The sequence below is a fragment of the Belonocnema kinseyi genome, chromosome 4 (genome assembly GCF_010883055.1).
Source record: "Belonocnema kinseyi isolate 2016_QV_RU_SX_M_011 chromosome 4, B_treatae_v1, whole genome shotgun sequence".
Lineage (NCBI taxonomy): Eukaryota > Metazoa > Arthropoda > Insecta > Hymenoptera > Cynipidae > Belonocnema > Belonocnema kinseyi.
Window position 1 is genome coordinate 61,325,653 of NC_046660.1, and position 17,059 is coordinate 61,342,711.

The 17,059-nt window shown below is 26.4% G+C and overlaps 1 protein-coding gene across 1 annotated transcript in view; it reads left to right on the forward strand.

Annotated features, from left to right (window-relative positions):
- The window catches only part of LOC117170920 (acidic mammalian chitinase-like), a 23,345-nt gene extending 7,066 nt beyond the window's left edge, over positions 1-16,279 (forward strand). Inside the window, exons 3-5 of the mRNA XM_033357968.1 lie at positions 6,897-7,180; positions 7,270-7,348; positions 16,112-16,279. Of these exons, the coding sequence (XP_033213859.1) occupies positions 6,897-7,180; positions 7,270-7,348; positions 16,112-16,279 (531 nt within the window). The remainder of the gene's footprint in view (positions 1-6,896; positions 7,181-7,269; positions 7,349-16,111) is intronic.
- Positions 16,280-17,059: the final 780 nt, after the last annotated feature.

A 17,059-nucleotide genomic window follows, 5' to 3' on the forward strand; every position in this document is an offset into this window, starting at 1 on the left:
CAAATAGTTAATAAAAAGAGTGTCAGTAGAGTGAATGAAGCCTGAAACAAAAGACCTTGTCCACTAATGGACCCAAGTGGGGAACCTTACATAACGACTTCGGAGGTTCTTCGCTTGGGGTGATTGCTAGAGATTGATCAGCAACCTGGGTCGGAGCAGTATTGCGAAACGAACGTGTTATTTACTTAAATATAATAATCTCAAACTTTGTATTTAAAAAATCATGTCATTTGATGGAACTTTAATCTTTTTTCGTTTAAAAATGCAACTATTTAGGTGAAGTTAACTTTTTTTTAAAATTAACTTTTTTGTTGATAATTCGTCTTGTTAGCTGAAAATTCAACAATTTTGTAGAAAATTCGTTTTTTTTATGAACATTTACCTAATTTATAGGGAAAAAAATTTTTTGTTCAAATTTCTATTTTTTTTTTTTTTTTTTGAACATTTATCCATTTTGATACAAAATTCATGTTTTTAGCTGAAAATAAGCATTACTATTGAAATTTCAATTATTTATTTGTGTTTTTTTAATTCTACATTTCCGCTAAAAAATCATCTCTATGGTTAAAAATTATTACTTAGTAGAAAACCTAATTACTTTTTCAGAAGTTAAATAATTTAGTCAAAAGGTCATCCTTTTTGTTATAAATTCAACTATTTAGTAGCAAATTAACATTTTTATTCAAAATAATTTATTGTTCTGGCTTAAAAATAGAAGTTTTTTGCTGAAAATTCATTTTTTTTGTTAGGCAATTCAATCATTTTGGTTGAAAATTAACTTTCTAATAAAAAAATTCATACATTTCGGTTAAAATCTGTAATGTTTCTAAAATTTTTTCTCCATTTCGTGACAAATTAACTTTTTTTGTTAATTCATATTTAGTAGCAGAATGTTTAACTTTTTGGTTACAAAAATTAACTTTTTTTTTGGAAATTTAAATTTTTGGGTTGAAAACTCAGTTGCTTCGCAGAAAATTCGTTTTATCTCGGTAGAAAATTTATCTATTTTGGTCAAAAAATAAGTTTTTTTTAAAAAAAGGCATTTTTTTTAACATTACTCTTTTTTGTAAAAAATTCTTCTTTTTATCTGGAAAATTTTACATTTTCGTATAGAATTACTCTATTTGATGAAAACTTCATACTAGCGGGTTGAAAATTTAATTATTTTGTTGAACTAGTTGGTTCAAAATCCATCTTTAATTTACTTGAAAATTTAACTAAGTTGATAACAAAAATATTGTTTCGATTTTTTTTAGAAAACTAAACATCTCGTTTCAAAGTTCAGTTATTTGGTTAAAAATTGGTCTATTTTGCTGAAAATACAATGAATTTTTTTAGAGCTATTTTTAAAGCATTTTGGGCTGTGAATTCTGAAAATGTAATAATTAAAAACTGAAAGTGTTTAAAAATTAAGCAATAATAGAAATGATGATGGACACCCCCGGGGAACCCGTGTACTTATAATATATGGTAGAAAATCAACATAAGTGGATTATCAATTTCTTATAAAGTTAACTCATTGAAAGACGTGAAATTTGTTATTAATAATATTATTAATGATAATTTATTTAATTATTAATAAATAAATTGTTATTTGTTCCATTATCTCTGCGGTAGCCCCCCCCCCCCAGTGCAATTTTGTTATTTATTTATTGGAATAAGCGTCAAGGAAATGATTTTAATTGCATAACTTTTCCTTTTTTTTAAAAGAGGTCAGTAACCGATAGTCCTATTTAAGTAAAAATATGGTTAAAGCTTAAGGTGCTTCCTATGGCTTGATTTTTAGTCCATATATTACAAATCACAATTTTTCTTCTACAATTATGAATTGTTTGATCTCATATTTTAACCATATAATTTGAAGGGCTAAAGTCAATCCCTTGCGAAGGGGTTTTTAAAAAAATGGTCTTTTCGTTGTTTTGTTATTAATTAGAGATATAATGCATTTTATGCGCCTGGGAAGGAGCAAACTGCCACCGTCACTGTACCCATGGTGAAACGATAGCGCCGATATTCGGTTCACCATGGATACACTCCCAGTGGCGCTTTGCTCCTTCCCAGGCGCATAAAATGCATCAAATTGTTAATTAATTAAAAAGCAAAGAAAAACAACAACAATTTTTTGAAAAAAAACCTCTGTAAGAAATTGTCTTTATCCCTTTAGATTATGTGGTTAAAATGACATAGAGCAATTCATAATTGAAGGAGAAAAGTTGTCATTTGTAATACATGGACTAAAAACCAAGCTCATGAAGAGTCTTAAAATTTTAATCCCTCTTTATCTTAAATAGAACACCCGGTAAACCACCTCTTTTTAGAAATTTTTCAAAATAATTAAGTAATTAAAGTCGTTTCCTTGACGCTTCTTCAAATAAATAAATAACAAAATTGCACTGTGGGTTACCGCACAGATAATGGAACGAATAATAAATGATTAATTAATAATTGAATAAGTTATCATTATTTCTATTATTAATGAACAAATTTGCCGTGTATGAATAAATTAACATTATAAGAAATTGATAATCCACTCAAAGTTAATTTTTTATACGATGAGTACCCGGGTACCCTGTGTGCCCATCACCATTTCTACTATTGTTCAATTTTGAAACAGTTTCGATTTTTAATTATTACATTTTCAGAACCCACATCTAAAAATGCTCTCAAAATAGCTCTTCAAAAATTCATGGTATTTTTAACAAACTAGATAAATTTTTAACCAAATAATTGAACTTTGAAAAGAAATATTTAATTTTCTAAAAAAAAATTAATTTTCCACAAAATACATGAAATTTCCACTGAATACTTAAATTTTCACTAAATAAAGATTTATTTTCAACAAAAAATTGAATAGTTAAATTTCTAGAGACAAAAATCATACTTTTTAATTTTAAAAATTTTAGTTAACAAATTAGTTAAATTTTCAAGTAAAAAAAAATTTTCAAGTAATTTAAATATGGATTTTGAACAAACTGGTTCAACAAAATATTTGAACTCCCAACCGCTAATATGAAGATTTATCCAGATAGTGTAATTCTCTACCAAAATGTCAAATTCTTAATACAAGAGAACGAATTTTTTACCAAACAAATGATCTTTCAAACAAAAAATGATTTTTAACGAAAAACTTAATTTTTGATCAAGATAGTGACCTTTTCTAATCAAAAACAACGAATTTTCTGCGAAATGGTAGAAATTTCTTCAAACAGTTTAACCTTTAACTAAAAGATCTATTTTTTGTATTAAAATGTTAATTTCGACCAAAATTATTGAATTTTCTGAACAAAAAATGAACTTTCTGCGATAAAAAAGTCGATTTTTGACCCAGAAATATTAACGTAGTAGGCACGAAATTCGGTGACATATTTACGACATCTTTACGCCATCTTTACGACATCTTTACGACATCTTCACGACAATTTTACGACAATTTACGACATCTTTACGACATATTCGCGACAATTTTACGACATCCAAGTCCTTGTCGTTACGGTGTCTTTACGATATCGTAAAAACGTCGTATGATCTGCCGATGTATTTATGATTTCCTAAAGACACCGTAACGACACGGACATAGGATGTCGTAAATTTGTCACAAAGATGTCGTAACGATGTCGTAAAGACGTGGGCTACTGGGAATTTTTAACAAAGAAGTTAATTTGACACTGAAGAGTTGAATTTCTAACAAGCACGAATGAACTTCTAAATAAATTGTTGGATTAAAAAAAAGGTTTTCAACTGATTAATAATCATTTTTAATCAGAAAGATCAATTTTTAACCATAAGGAATTGTATACTTTTAAACTTGAGGATGAATTTTCTACAAAAATTTTCAATTTTAAACCAAAAAGTATACATTTTTAATTATAAAGTTAATTTTTAACCTAAATAATTTAATCTTGTACCCCCTTCCCAAAAAATGAATTTTCTGCTCAACAGTTGAATATTTTACCCAAAAATACGAATTAAAAAAATAATTTGCAACTAAATAGTTGTTTTTCCAACCAATAAGGATGACCTTTCACTAAAATTTTTCCATTTTTAAGAAAACTATTAGGTCCTCAACTAAATAATAATTTTTATCCATAGAGATAAATTTTATAATCAAATGGTCGAAAAAAAAGATAAAATTAACCAAAGATTTGAGATTTAAAAAAGAATATTTATTTTTAGCTAAAAAAGATTAATTTTGTATCCAAAAGGATTAACGTTTCAATGAAGCAATAGAATTTTCAACAAAAAAAACTAACATTCCATCAATTATGTGAATGTTCATTGAAGAAAAACGAATTTTCTACAAATCATTTGAAATTTTGAACAAATAGTGGAATATTCTACTAAATTGTTAAGTTTTCCAGCCAACAATACGAATTGTCAACATAAGAGTTGTAATTTAAAAAAGTAAATTAATTTGCAACCATACAGTTGCATTTTTAACCAAATAGTTGAACTTTTAAGCAGAAGGATAAATTTTCAATCAAGACGATTAATTTAATGTCAAAAGGGCGATTTGTCATCAAAATAAATGACTACTTAAACGAATAGTTTAATATATAACCAAAAAGATTAATTTTCTACTAAGCAAAGTTTATTTTTATTCAAATATTTAAATTCTTGAACAGAAAATATAAATATTGATCAGAAAAGTTGATTTTTAACCAAACAGGTGAATTGCCAAACCGAATAAAATACTGATTTTCTAGAAAAGAATATAATTTTCTAACCGAAATTATGAAATTTTAACAAATTATATTTTCAACCAGATAGTAATAATAATTATTTTTTAACAAATAATAAGAATTTTCAATCCAAAGCGAACACATTTTTTACCTCAAAGGATGACCTTTAAAAAATATTCTTGAAATTCAAACAAAATAAATAAATTTCTAAGAAACGATGATTATAAGCAATAATAATTTGTTTAAATAATTATTTTCGCTGAATTAAATTAATTATTAACTGCCTCCAAGAGAAAAGTAAACAAAAAGTTGAAAATTATTATTTGCCTATAAAATTCTTTTTGCTAAATTGCAATAATAATTTTTGTAATCTAAGTGAAAACTGCATAAATAGTTGTAAATTTCTGAATAAAACCGCACGTTTCTTACATTATTGAAAGAGAATATCATTATAAATAATAAGTTTTGTAAATCAAATTAAAATCAAATGCAAAATCCTATTTAACGTATAATACTCCAGTTAATCAGTGATAATTTCACTGGTTAAGTTAAAGAGAGCAGAGCTACGAAACTCGCAATCAGTGGGATTTTACAGCTTGATTAAGTGGAATTCTTTCACTGGTTTAATCAGTAATGCTAATTCGTTACTCAGTATCAGTTGTCATCTGGTTGTACGTGGATCGCTTGAGGGCTATATAACTAATTTAATATATCATTTGGCGTCACTTATACATTCAGCGCGCTATTTTAGTTGAATCTCTTACTGGTTAAACCAGTCAATGTCGAAAAATCACTGATTCACCAGTAATTAATCAAAATACTGATTTGATTTTCCCTGATTTTTAAATTAAAAATAAATTTTCTTTATATTTATGCCGACCTAAAATGAATCAATAAATTTTTATCGTTTTAAGTGAAATCTCACTGATTGGAACAGTCCGAAGTTTCTGACTCACAATCAGTGAAATTTTACAGCGTCATGTAGTGGAATTCTGTCCCTGGTTAAATCAGTCATTCTAACTCATCTTTAAATATCAGTTATCATCTTGTTGCAAGTGGATCGCAGGAGCGCTATATTACTGATTGAATCTATCATTTAGCGTCACTGGTACGTTCAGTAGCGCTTTTTAATTTTAGTATCTTACAGATTAAACCAGTCAACGTCAGAAAATCACTGATTCACCAATAGTTATTTAAAATACTGATTCAAGCAGTAACTATTTCACTGGTTTAGTTAAAGAGAGCATAGCTACGAAACCATAAAAACTAATAATTTTGCAATGCTTGGGATTTAAAATTTCAAAATTTTAAAGTATTTCCTGTTTTTGAAGGTCAAAATATACTTTTTTTCTCTTCATGTGGGTTATAAATGACTTAGTGAAATCTCACTGATTTAAAGTGAAATCTCACTAATTTAAACAGTTAGAAATGTGACTGACAGTGAGATTTTATAGCTACATTCAGTGAAATTCTGCCACTGGTTCAATCAGTAATTCTAACTCGTTACTCAGTATTAGTTGTCATCTGGTTGTACGTGAAGCGCTTGAGCGCTATAAACTGATTGGATCTATTATTTGGCGTCACTCGTATATTTAGTAGCACTATTTTAGTTGATTCTTGTACTGGTTAAACCAGTCAAAATGGGGAAATCACGGATTTTCCAGTAAGTACTCAAAATACTGATTCAACCAGCGAATATTTTACTGGTTCGGTTAAAAAGAGCAGAGCTTAAAACCATGAAAAATAATAATTCTTCAAAGCTTGAAATTAAAAATTTCACATATTTTAATTATTCCCTGATTCTGAAAGTAAAATAATATTTTCTTTATAATCATGCAGGCTTAAAATAAATCAGTGAAATCTTATTAGTTGAAATAGTCAAAAGCGTAAGGCCAACAATCAGTGAGATTTTACAGCTTCATTTAGTGGAATTCTGTCACTGGTTTAATCAGTAATGCTAACTCGTTACTCAGTATCAGTTGTCATCTGGCTGTACGTGGATCGTTTGAGCGCTATATAACTAATTGAATCTTTAATTTGACATCACTGGTGTTTTCAGTAATCCTATTTTATTTGAGTCTCTTACTGGTTAAACCAGTCAAAGTCGGAAAATCACTGATTCGACAGTAATAATTCAAAATACTGATACAACCTGTGACAATTTCACTAGTTCAGTTTAAGAATGTGGGATAATCTTTTAATCAATTCTGTCTTCAGGATTCTGTTGTGACATTCTGGCTTTCGCAAGATGCTCCACCAGAGAAGCTGATACTTGCAATTCCCTTTTCTGGAAATAACTATACTTTGGCTGATCCAAAACAATTTGGTAGAGGCGCTCCATTTGTTAATGCAGAAAATCCAGGAGGAACTTTTAATTCCCGACCTTATTACAAAATTTGTCCATTGGAAAAAAACCCAAAATGGAAAAGTTTGTACGACAATGAACAGAAAGTGCCGTATCTCTACCAAGGAAATAAAATCGTTTCATATGATAATGTCAAGTGAGTCTTTAACGAATTTTGTTTCTTAATTTCGTATTTCAATAGCGATACGAGTATTCAATTTTTATTTATTTTTTTTATTTTTTTAGATCGATTAAGGAAAAGGCTATATATGTTAAGACAAAGAATCTTGGTGGTGTCGTAGTACAGTACATCAATTTTGACGATGTTAGTGGACAATGTGGAGACGGAAAGTTCCCACTTCTGAAAAATTTGAACCAAATTCTCAGAAAGTAATTTTAAATTCTTGTATAAATCCCAGCGAAAAAATAAAGAATTTATTGCATCTCTAATTAACCACATTTTTTTTAAATTTTTAATTATAATCACATTCGAAATTAGTGAAGAATCCTTTGACTGGAAAATCTGTCATTTCTGCTGACAAAACAGTCGTTTTATTATAAACAGTGACTTGAAGTGACTTTAAGCAATAGGAGCGACTGATTTTTCTGCTATAATAAAATAGTATAACAATTATTTGTCAATTAAAATTCTTCATTTTAATAAAGGATTAGAATTGCCCATGAATAAAATAATATTTAGCACATTTTGAAGGTTATTAATTGTATAAATCAAAATGAATCATTTAATTGGTAAAAATCACTGATTTATTTTTTAAATTAAAGACATTTAAATGGGATTAAAATGAATGTATGAATGATTTTTTTTATTGAAAATTGAACTGCTTGGCTAAAAATTTAACTATTTTGTTGAAAATTCCTTGTATTTTGAGTGAAAATTAATTTTAAACTAAAAATTTAACAAATCGATTTAAAAAAAAAATGATTTTTTTATTGCAAAATTTATAATTGCGAACAAAAAATTGCCTTTGGGCTTACAAGTCCAACAATTTGGCACACGTTTTTTTCTCGTTTGAATGAAAAACCTTTTTCGTTGCAAAATTTAACTCTCTTGGTAGAAATTTGATCTTTTTTGGTTGAATTAAACGGTTTTTATTAAAAATAAAAATGTCTTTTGGATGAAAAATTTGTTATTGCACGTTTGGTTAAAATTTTATGAATTTTGCTGAAGTTATCATGAACTTCCTAATTAAAAACGTTTTCATAGAAAGAACCAAATTTGTCTACTGAAAAATGCCATGAAAAATGCCATGAAGTTCCTAATTAAAAAAAAATTGAAATCGGAAAAAACGAATTTTTTTGTAGAAAATGCCTGATTACTGTTCATTATATTTGTTTGTAATATAATTTATTATAATATAAATTTTCCTGGCCGATTTTAAAATTTTGTTTATTTAATAACAAAAATGAAAAAAATTTACTTTTGAAGGATACCGGTTTTTGAAAAATGCTTCGATTTAATCAAAAATACCTCAAAAATTAAAAGCAATTTTTTAAAAAAGATGAGTAAGATGACCAAGCAAATGTTAAAAATTTATTGAATTTGTTATGAAAAAATAAGTTAATGAAATGGTGTCGTCGGGATTTGCAGTGATTCGTCACTTAATTCGCACTAAACTTAAACAATTTATGGATAACAAGAAGTTTTTTGTTGAATTAATGAAACTTGATAAATAATTAGTTATTTTGAAAGTCAATTTTATAAACAAATATCCATATCAGGGATTCGATCACATATTACTTGGAAACAAAACCTAAGTATATTTGGTAACCAAATTAAAGTTAATAATTATTTAAACAAACATTTTTTGTGTGTCATCAATTATAAAAAAACATTTTATCAATTTATTTGAGAGTTTGATAACGTTCCACTATTATTATTTTTATTAACAATCAAGTGCATACATTTTTCTCTGCTAATTCGTTTGTAAACTAAAAAAATTAATTAGAATAAATTAAGAATAATTCCTTGCCATAAGTTGATTTAAATTGACGATTTATTGAAGAAACTTAATTACTACTTGACTTTCCTTTTTGGTTAACGAAATTGATCGGTTTATTTTGAAAATAACCTACTACGATAAAATGAAAGTATCCCCAGTAATGATATTCCAATCTATGAAATACTTGCAATAATATGATATTATATACTGTGTATGGCTACGTTAATTAAATTGTTAATAACAATAAAAATAGTCGATCCTGATCAAACTAATAAAAAAAGTTTTAAAATGTGTTATTAACAGTTGATAAGGCAACAAAAACAATTTTAAATGATAAAAAATAGCCAAATTATGCATTTGTTAATTAAGTTTGGTTAAGCAATCATAAAATGTTATCGGTTTATAGCAAAAAATCATTGCTAAATGACTGGCTGTTAATTCTATGAAAAAACGGTATTTTATTTATAAATGCATAAAATGATTAAAATAATAAATTGTTTACTGTCATCAAAACGTTTTTAAAAATGTAGAAGTTATTTATTTACAGTTAATTCCATAGAAAATCAAGTTTTTATCTCCAAACATAGCCAAATAGTGTATTTGTTAATTAAGATAGTTTAAACAATTATTAAATTTATTTATTAGTCAAATATTATACTTAATTTTGATTTTCCTAGTAAAATATGATCAATTTCATAGAAAAAAGTTTATTTATTCCATCAAAAATACCTGATATGGATATTTGTTTCTAAAAATTGCTTTTAAAATAACAAATTATTTATTAGCAGTTATTAAATCAACTAAAAAACTCTTTTTGTTCACAAATTGTTTAAATTTAGTGCAAATCAAGTGATGAATCCCCGCCTATTCCCACGATACCATTTTCCTTCACTTATTTGTTTATAACAAATTCAATACATTTAAAAATCGGCCATTACAGTTCAATGCGAAATTTTATTTAACTTTCATTAAAAAAATAAAAATCGGATAATAAGCTTATTAAATTTCTAACGAAGTTTTCGAGGCATATTTTTCAAAAATTGTTTAATTTTTTTCTTACTTAACAATAAAAATTCATTTAAAAAAATTTCGAAGATGCCACTTGGTGGGAATTTATCCAATTTATGCGAAAGTTCATAGAATTAGTGAGGAAACTTGTCTTGAATTTCTTCCAGCAGTATCAGATATTTACAAAATTGTTCACAATTTTTATAAACAAATTAATCAACAAAAGTTAGATTCTTCGTAAAAATGATATATAGCTGTTTTGCATGTTTTTTAAAAAGTAGAAATCTGGAGACAAAAAATATCGATATATCATATAAAAAAATGAAGAATCTTTGCTAATTAATTAAACAAATTTTATAAACAATTATTTAAATTCGTCATTTTCAAATAGATTTGTTTCGTTTTTCAACCGAATAGAAAACAAATATCTTATAGCTTTTTTTTGCGATTCTTTGATTTTAGACAATTATTTTTAATAGCTTAAATAAAATTAATTAACAAATACATATTATTGTCATTTCTCAGTAAAAGGAATGGTTTTTTTTAATTAACTTCAAATGCGTTAATAATACCTCTTTATACGATACTTGGCTATGACAAAATAATGCCTTTTTTCAAACAAATTAAATAAACAAATTCGTTGTTTTTCCATTTTTCAAGTAATTATTGTTTAAAAATTCAATAAATAAATGCATAATTCTACCATGTTTTAGTAGGTAAATTTAGTTTCTTTAACACGATCAGTTAAATGTGTATAACCAATGGGCTTTTATTGTAATATTTTTCTGTTAGACAACAATTTATAATTTTTAAAGAAATTTAATAAACAAATTACTCTGAGGCCCTTTTTTAATGGAAAGACCATACGGTTTCAGAAAGGTCTCTTTGTTATGATACGGTATTATCCGACAGGACATGTTTATTATTTTTACAATTATTTATAAATTTATCTACTAAAACATGGAAAAATTATGCATTTGTTTATTGCATTTTTTTAACAACTATTACTAATTGTTTAGTATTAATTAAAATTAACTATAGATAGCTACTCTCAAGACATTAGGAATTTATTTCACTGCAAAAAACGAAATGTTGAAAAATGGAAAAACAACGAATTTTTTATTTAATTTGTTTAAACAAATAGAAAATATATTTTTCATAACCAAGTATTAAATCGGGAGGTATATTTAACATATCTTAAGTTGATTTGAAAAAAATAATTTCATTTTAATGAAAAATGACAATGTTATGCATTTGTTAATTAATTTTGTTTAAACAAATAAAACTAATTTTCTGAAATCAAGGAGTAGTACAAAGAAAGCTATTAGCAAGATATTAATTGTCCTTTCTGTTAAAAATGAAACAAATCTATTTGAAAATGACGAACTGATGTATTTGTTTATAAAATTTGTTTAAATAATTAATAAATAGTCTCTATTTTCTTATAAGTCATACAGAAATATTTTTTCTTTAGATTTGAACTTTAAAACACACATTTGAAGTACCTATATATAATTTTTACTAAAAATCTTACTTTTGTTGATTATTTTGTTTATGAAAATAAAATTTATAAATATCTGATACTGATGTACATCAATAAATACAGGTTTCCCTACTAATTATGTATACTTTCGCATAAATGAAATAAATTCTCATGAAATCGCATCTTTGAAAACAAAAATTTTTTTAATTAATTTGCATTGTTATATAAAAAAAGTAAACAACTTTTTTTAAATATGTCTCGAAAAGTCAAAATTTTGTATTATTATCCAAAAAAGCACACACTTCTGATCCACGCGGAATTTTGAAATTCGATTTTAAATCAGATCTTTTTATGTTGTATGTAATGATCGGGGGGAATGAACGACCCAGAAGTTAACTATGCATATACATTTGAAACTTCTACCTATAATAAAAAATGCAATAACTGTCCTAGCCAAAAAGTAAAAAAAGCCCCGGAATCGTCTGAACCCCGGAATCGTCTTTAGGTTTTTCACTTTTCAAAAATAGTATTTTTTTAAACAATTACGTTGTTAATTAATATTTAACAGTTAGTATAAAAAACTAAAAGTCCTATCGAAAAGCTGAAGATGCTTCTGGATTCATCCCGGCAATGTCTCCACGTGTTTTTTTTTACAAAAAAAAAAAATTATTTAAACAATTATATTGTTCATAATTTTTAGAATTTATTTAACAAATTTGTCAAACAATCAAGAGTTACTAACTAAAACATAACATAGCTTGACGTACCATAAATGAAAAAATTTTTAACGATGCAAAAAGCTTAGTTTAAACATTCTTTTTACCCCCTCTACGCCCAGACCTTTACGGTATCCAATGGCGCATATAGATTTCATTATTTAACCTTTATTATAAATAAAATTAAAAGTCCTTTTAAAAAAACTAAAGATACTTCTGGATTCATCTCGGCAATAACTCTACGTGCAAAAAAGTTAGTTTAAGCATTGTTTTTCCCCCTCCACGCACACACCTTTACGATATCACATGGAGAGTATAGATTTCATTATTTAACCTTCATTATGAATAAAACTGAAAGTCTCATCGAAAAACTAAATAACTCCTAATTTTTTGCCAAGATAAATACAGACAAAATTGCCAAGATGAATACAGAAGTATCTTCAGTTTTTCGATAGGAATTTTAGTTTTATTTATAATGAAGGTTAAATACTTGTTGAAAATTATTTTTTTATTTATTGTACGTCAAGGTATGTTGTGTTTCATGTACCTAATTTTTGAATAACTATTTATTTGTTAAATTTTTTACCACTCCAAATTTTATTTCTGAAATTTTTAATTATTAATAACCTTTTACACTAATTTAAAAAAATAAATAAATGTATATATAATTTTGAAAATTGAATTCAGATACTCATCCCACAATATAATAAGGGCTTCAAAAATTCATATAATTGTAATACAGATAGGTTAAAATTAAATAAACTTTTATTATACAAATCATACCAAATATTCTATCACATCACCTTAAAATAAATAATTATTTTTTGTTGCTAAATACAGAAAAATTTCAGTACATCATTTATATAATTTGTACTCTACATTTTTCAAAAAAATCAAGTTATTTATAAACTTCAAAACTATTTTAGGGAAAATAATAATATATTCGTACATAATTTCGAAATCAGAATTCAGATGCTCATTTCACATCGCACAACTTTGCAAAAATAATTAAACTGGAATGGAGGTATTTTAAATATTCACAAACTTTTATTAAAAGAAATTAAAATTTAATTTGCATGTTGTTTAATATTGTGAAAAAATCGACTAATAATTAATGTATTCATAACGTAAAAAGTATTAAAACTATCATTTTCATTTAGACATTGAAATCATTTTCATTTTACTTTATTTTTTTTTTATTTCACTTTCATTTCTGAAAAATTTATTTATTGGTAACCTTCTATACTAATTTCAGAAAAAATTCAAACACATTAACTTATAAATAAAAAAATTGAATTCAGATACCCATTTCACGACATCAGAATCATTTGAAAAATTATGTGATCAAAATAGGGATGTTTTAGTGTAAATAAACTTTTATTTTGCAAATTATATTTAATATTCAATTATATAACATTCAAATAAATAATCAATTTATGTCACCTAACTTTAAGAAAATAAATTTTAATATTTATTAAAATTTAATATTTTGAAAATATTTTTCAGCTAATAATTAATTAACTATTTCACATTATGAAAATCTTTTAACTATAATTTTCACTGAAGAATTCAAATGATTTTTAATTAATATCTTTTTCCAACTTGAACTTCGATTTCTTAAAATTTGATTTACTAATAAATTTTTAAACTAATTCCAAAAATCAAAAGTTTTAATAGAATGAAGTAATAGTGAGTTAATGAGTTTCCAACAGAAAAAGCATTAAACAATCATTTTCTTTGAATCATTCTAATAAGTTGCACATTATAATTTCTTTAAATTTGAAACGGCATTTCTATATATTTCATAATATAAAAAGCAGTAATAAATAATTTTCATTGAAACATTAAAGTAATTTTTACCGTAAATTTTGATAGATTTTCAAGTATTAATAATCTTTTTAAATAATTCCATAAAAACTTAAAACCTAATAATATATAATTTTAAAGAATAAATTGAGATAATTATTTCAAAACATCGAAAAGATTTTTTAAATTATGAAATTGGAATAGGGATATTTAAAATACAGATACACTTTTATTGTATAAATCATGTATCATACTAAATAAAATAAAATCAAATAATAAATTTATTTTCTTAGTTAAACAATATTTAACTTCAATCTTTATGTAATTAAATATTGTGAACAAAATAATTCAGCCAATAATAATTAACCAAAAGTTTCTATTTGCAGAGAAAGAAAATCCGTGATTTTCTTCTAATTTCGAAATTCGGATGTTAGGGCTGCCACCGGGCACTTCAAAATCCCATTTAATTAACTCAAATTCGACGCAAAAATAAAAAAAACTACACTTTTGCTTCTTATGGTTACTTTTTAGCAATTTTCCTCATCTTTTTCATACAAATAATTACTAATTGACAATTTTACTAATTGACAATTTGAATATTTACAATGACTTTTCAAGAAATTCAAAATTTTTAAACAAACTTAAAATATATAAATAATTATTTATTCCCCAAAAATTAAAAAAACATATGTATTTTCTGATTTAAATGCAATATTATGTCTTTGTTTGGAGTAGAACATATTGGTAAAAAGATTATGTAATTATTTAAACAAATAATTATTCTTTAGTTTAAAAATTTCTACAAATTGAGCCAAAGATGTCCACTATTTCACATTAGTATCCTATGCTACTTTTTGTCGAATAATTACATAATTTTAATACATTTCTTCTAATGCTTAACAAATTTCTATTTGTGTTAACAATTTTTATTTCCTTAATCAATTATTTTTCGATAATTAATAGAATGAAATGAACTAGAAGACACACAATCAATTACGTTTGTAAAATTATTTGCGAAAAAGGAATTATTTAAACAAATTACATTCGTTTAAACAATCGAAAAGTGGTTAATTGATTCTTTCCATACACTTTAAAGTAAAAAAAAAATTCTTTGGTGTATTATATTTTGTTACATTTTTTTATTTATCGAACAAAAACTGCTTGAGCAAATAAAGATTGTTTAAATGGATAGAAACTTATTAAACATTAAAACAAATTTATCAAAATTATGTAATTATTCAAGAAAACGTAACATAAGATACTAATTTAAAAAGAGAGTGATATATCTGGCTAAGTTTTCAGCAATTTTGAAAATAGACAATAAATAATTATTTAAATAATTGCATAATGTTTTTATAAAAATTTACTTTTCCGAACAATGACAAATAATTACATTTCAATTAGAAAATACTATTCTTTTTTTACATTTTTTGGGAATAAGTAATTGTTTAAAAAATTTAAATTCATTCAAACAATTGAAAATTGTTTAAAAAGTCATGGTGAATATTAAAATTGTCCATTAGTAATTATTTATATGAAAAAGACGACGGAAATTGCTGAAAAGTAACAATGATACGTAAAAATGTATTTTTTTATTTTGGTGTCATATTTGGGGTCCTGGGGGAGGGTGGGGGTGGGTTGGAAATTAAATTTATTATTATGATTTTATTTCATAGATAATCTTCTTAAATACCTAAAAAACTTGGCATGTTTCGATGAAACCCTGGAACATGAGCTCAATTTTTCGAAAATTACACAAATTTCCCCAAGTCAAATAAATGGGATTTCGAAGTGCCTGGTGGGACGTGTTAATATTCGAAATTTGAATAACGAAAATAATTAACGTGATTTTTGACAAGTTGGAAAATGAATTTAAAAAATTTTTCAATTGCATTTTTCTCAAAAAAGATCTAACAATCGCAAAACTGGGAATCGACTCACAGAACTTCCGATTTCCAGTCAGTTGCTTTATCAATTAAGCTATTAGAGAAATCGTCAAAAATGACGTTAATTATTTTCTATTATTTGAAGAGTTAACTTGATCGATAGTTTTGATTTCTATTTCCACATACGGATCCTCTAGGGAAGGATGTGACAATGTTCCCCCTCCACAGACCCGTGAAAAGTGGACAGGAAGTGACATCAGACTCCTTGAGCATGATCGTACTTTTAACCTCAGACTGAATGCAAGGTTGTTTCATATGCACACATATTTACACACTGAATCGACGGACAGCTCCCTCCCACTACTCCCACCTAACCTGACCGGAAGTCTCCAGTAAACTCAGCTCGACCAATCCGTATTATTCACATGGTTTGTCGCATCCTTCCCTAGATGATCCTTATTTCCACATATTGTGCAGTGACATCTATGCTCATCCATAGTAACTACTCTGCTGATAATACAGGTTTCCTTCTAAATTACTTGCATCATAAATGCAACAATCTAGCTTGAGATAGCATATATTCCTGAAAAAGTCTTTTTTTTATCTCTCTAGTAGCTTAATTAAGAAATCACCCGACCGGAAATCGGATGTCTTGTGTTTCAATTCCAAGTGGAGCGATTGTTATACGATCTTTTTTTCACAAAAATAAATATAATTCAATTTTTTTTTTTCATTTCAAATAAAAAATTAATTTTTTTCAAAAAGTTGAAAGAGTCCAATTTCCGTATTATTTTCCAAAAAAAGGACAAACTTTCGAGCTACGCAGGATGCTGAAATTCAATTGTGGAGTGGACGTCCTAATGTTGTGGAATGATCGTGGGGAATGATCATTCCGTAACGTGGCGCCAGGCGGGGGTGCAAGATGGTTCGTGAGAAATGACTATTTCTGGATTAGTTCAGGTTCAGGAACTGTGATCTTGATACATAGTGTGCGTGTCTCGTGAAAAATGAGGACCCTCATCGTCCCCTTTATTAAGCGGTCTCGACGTCTTAAGGAGCCCTTCGTCCGCCCTTTTGCACGGTATCCAGATTGAAGGGATCAGAACCCGCGCCAGCAGTGTACAACTTTCATAACGCCATTTGTCTTCGGGGGAATCCCAAATTTCGCGAAGTCGA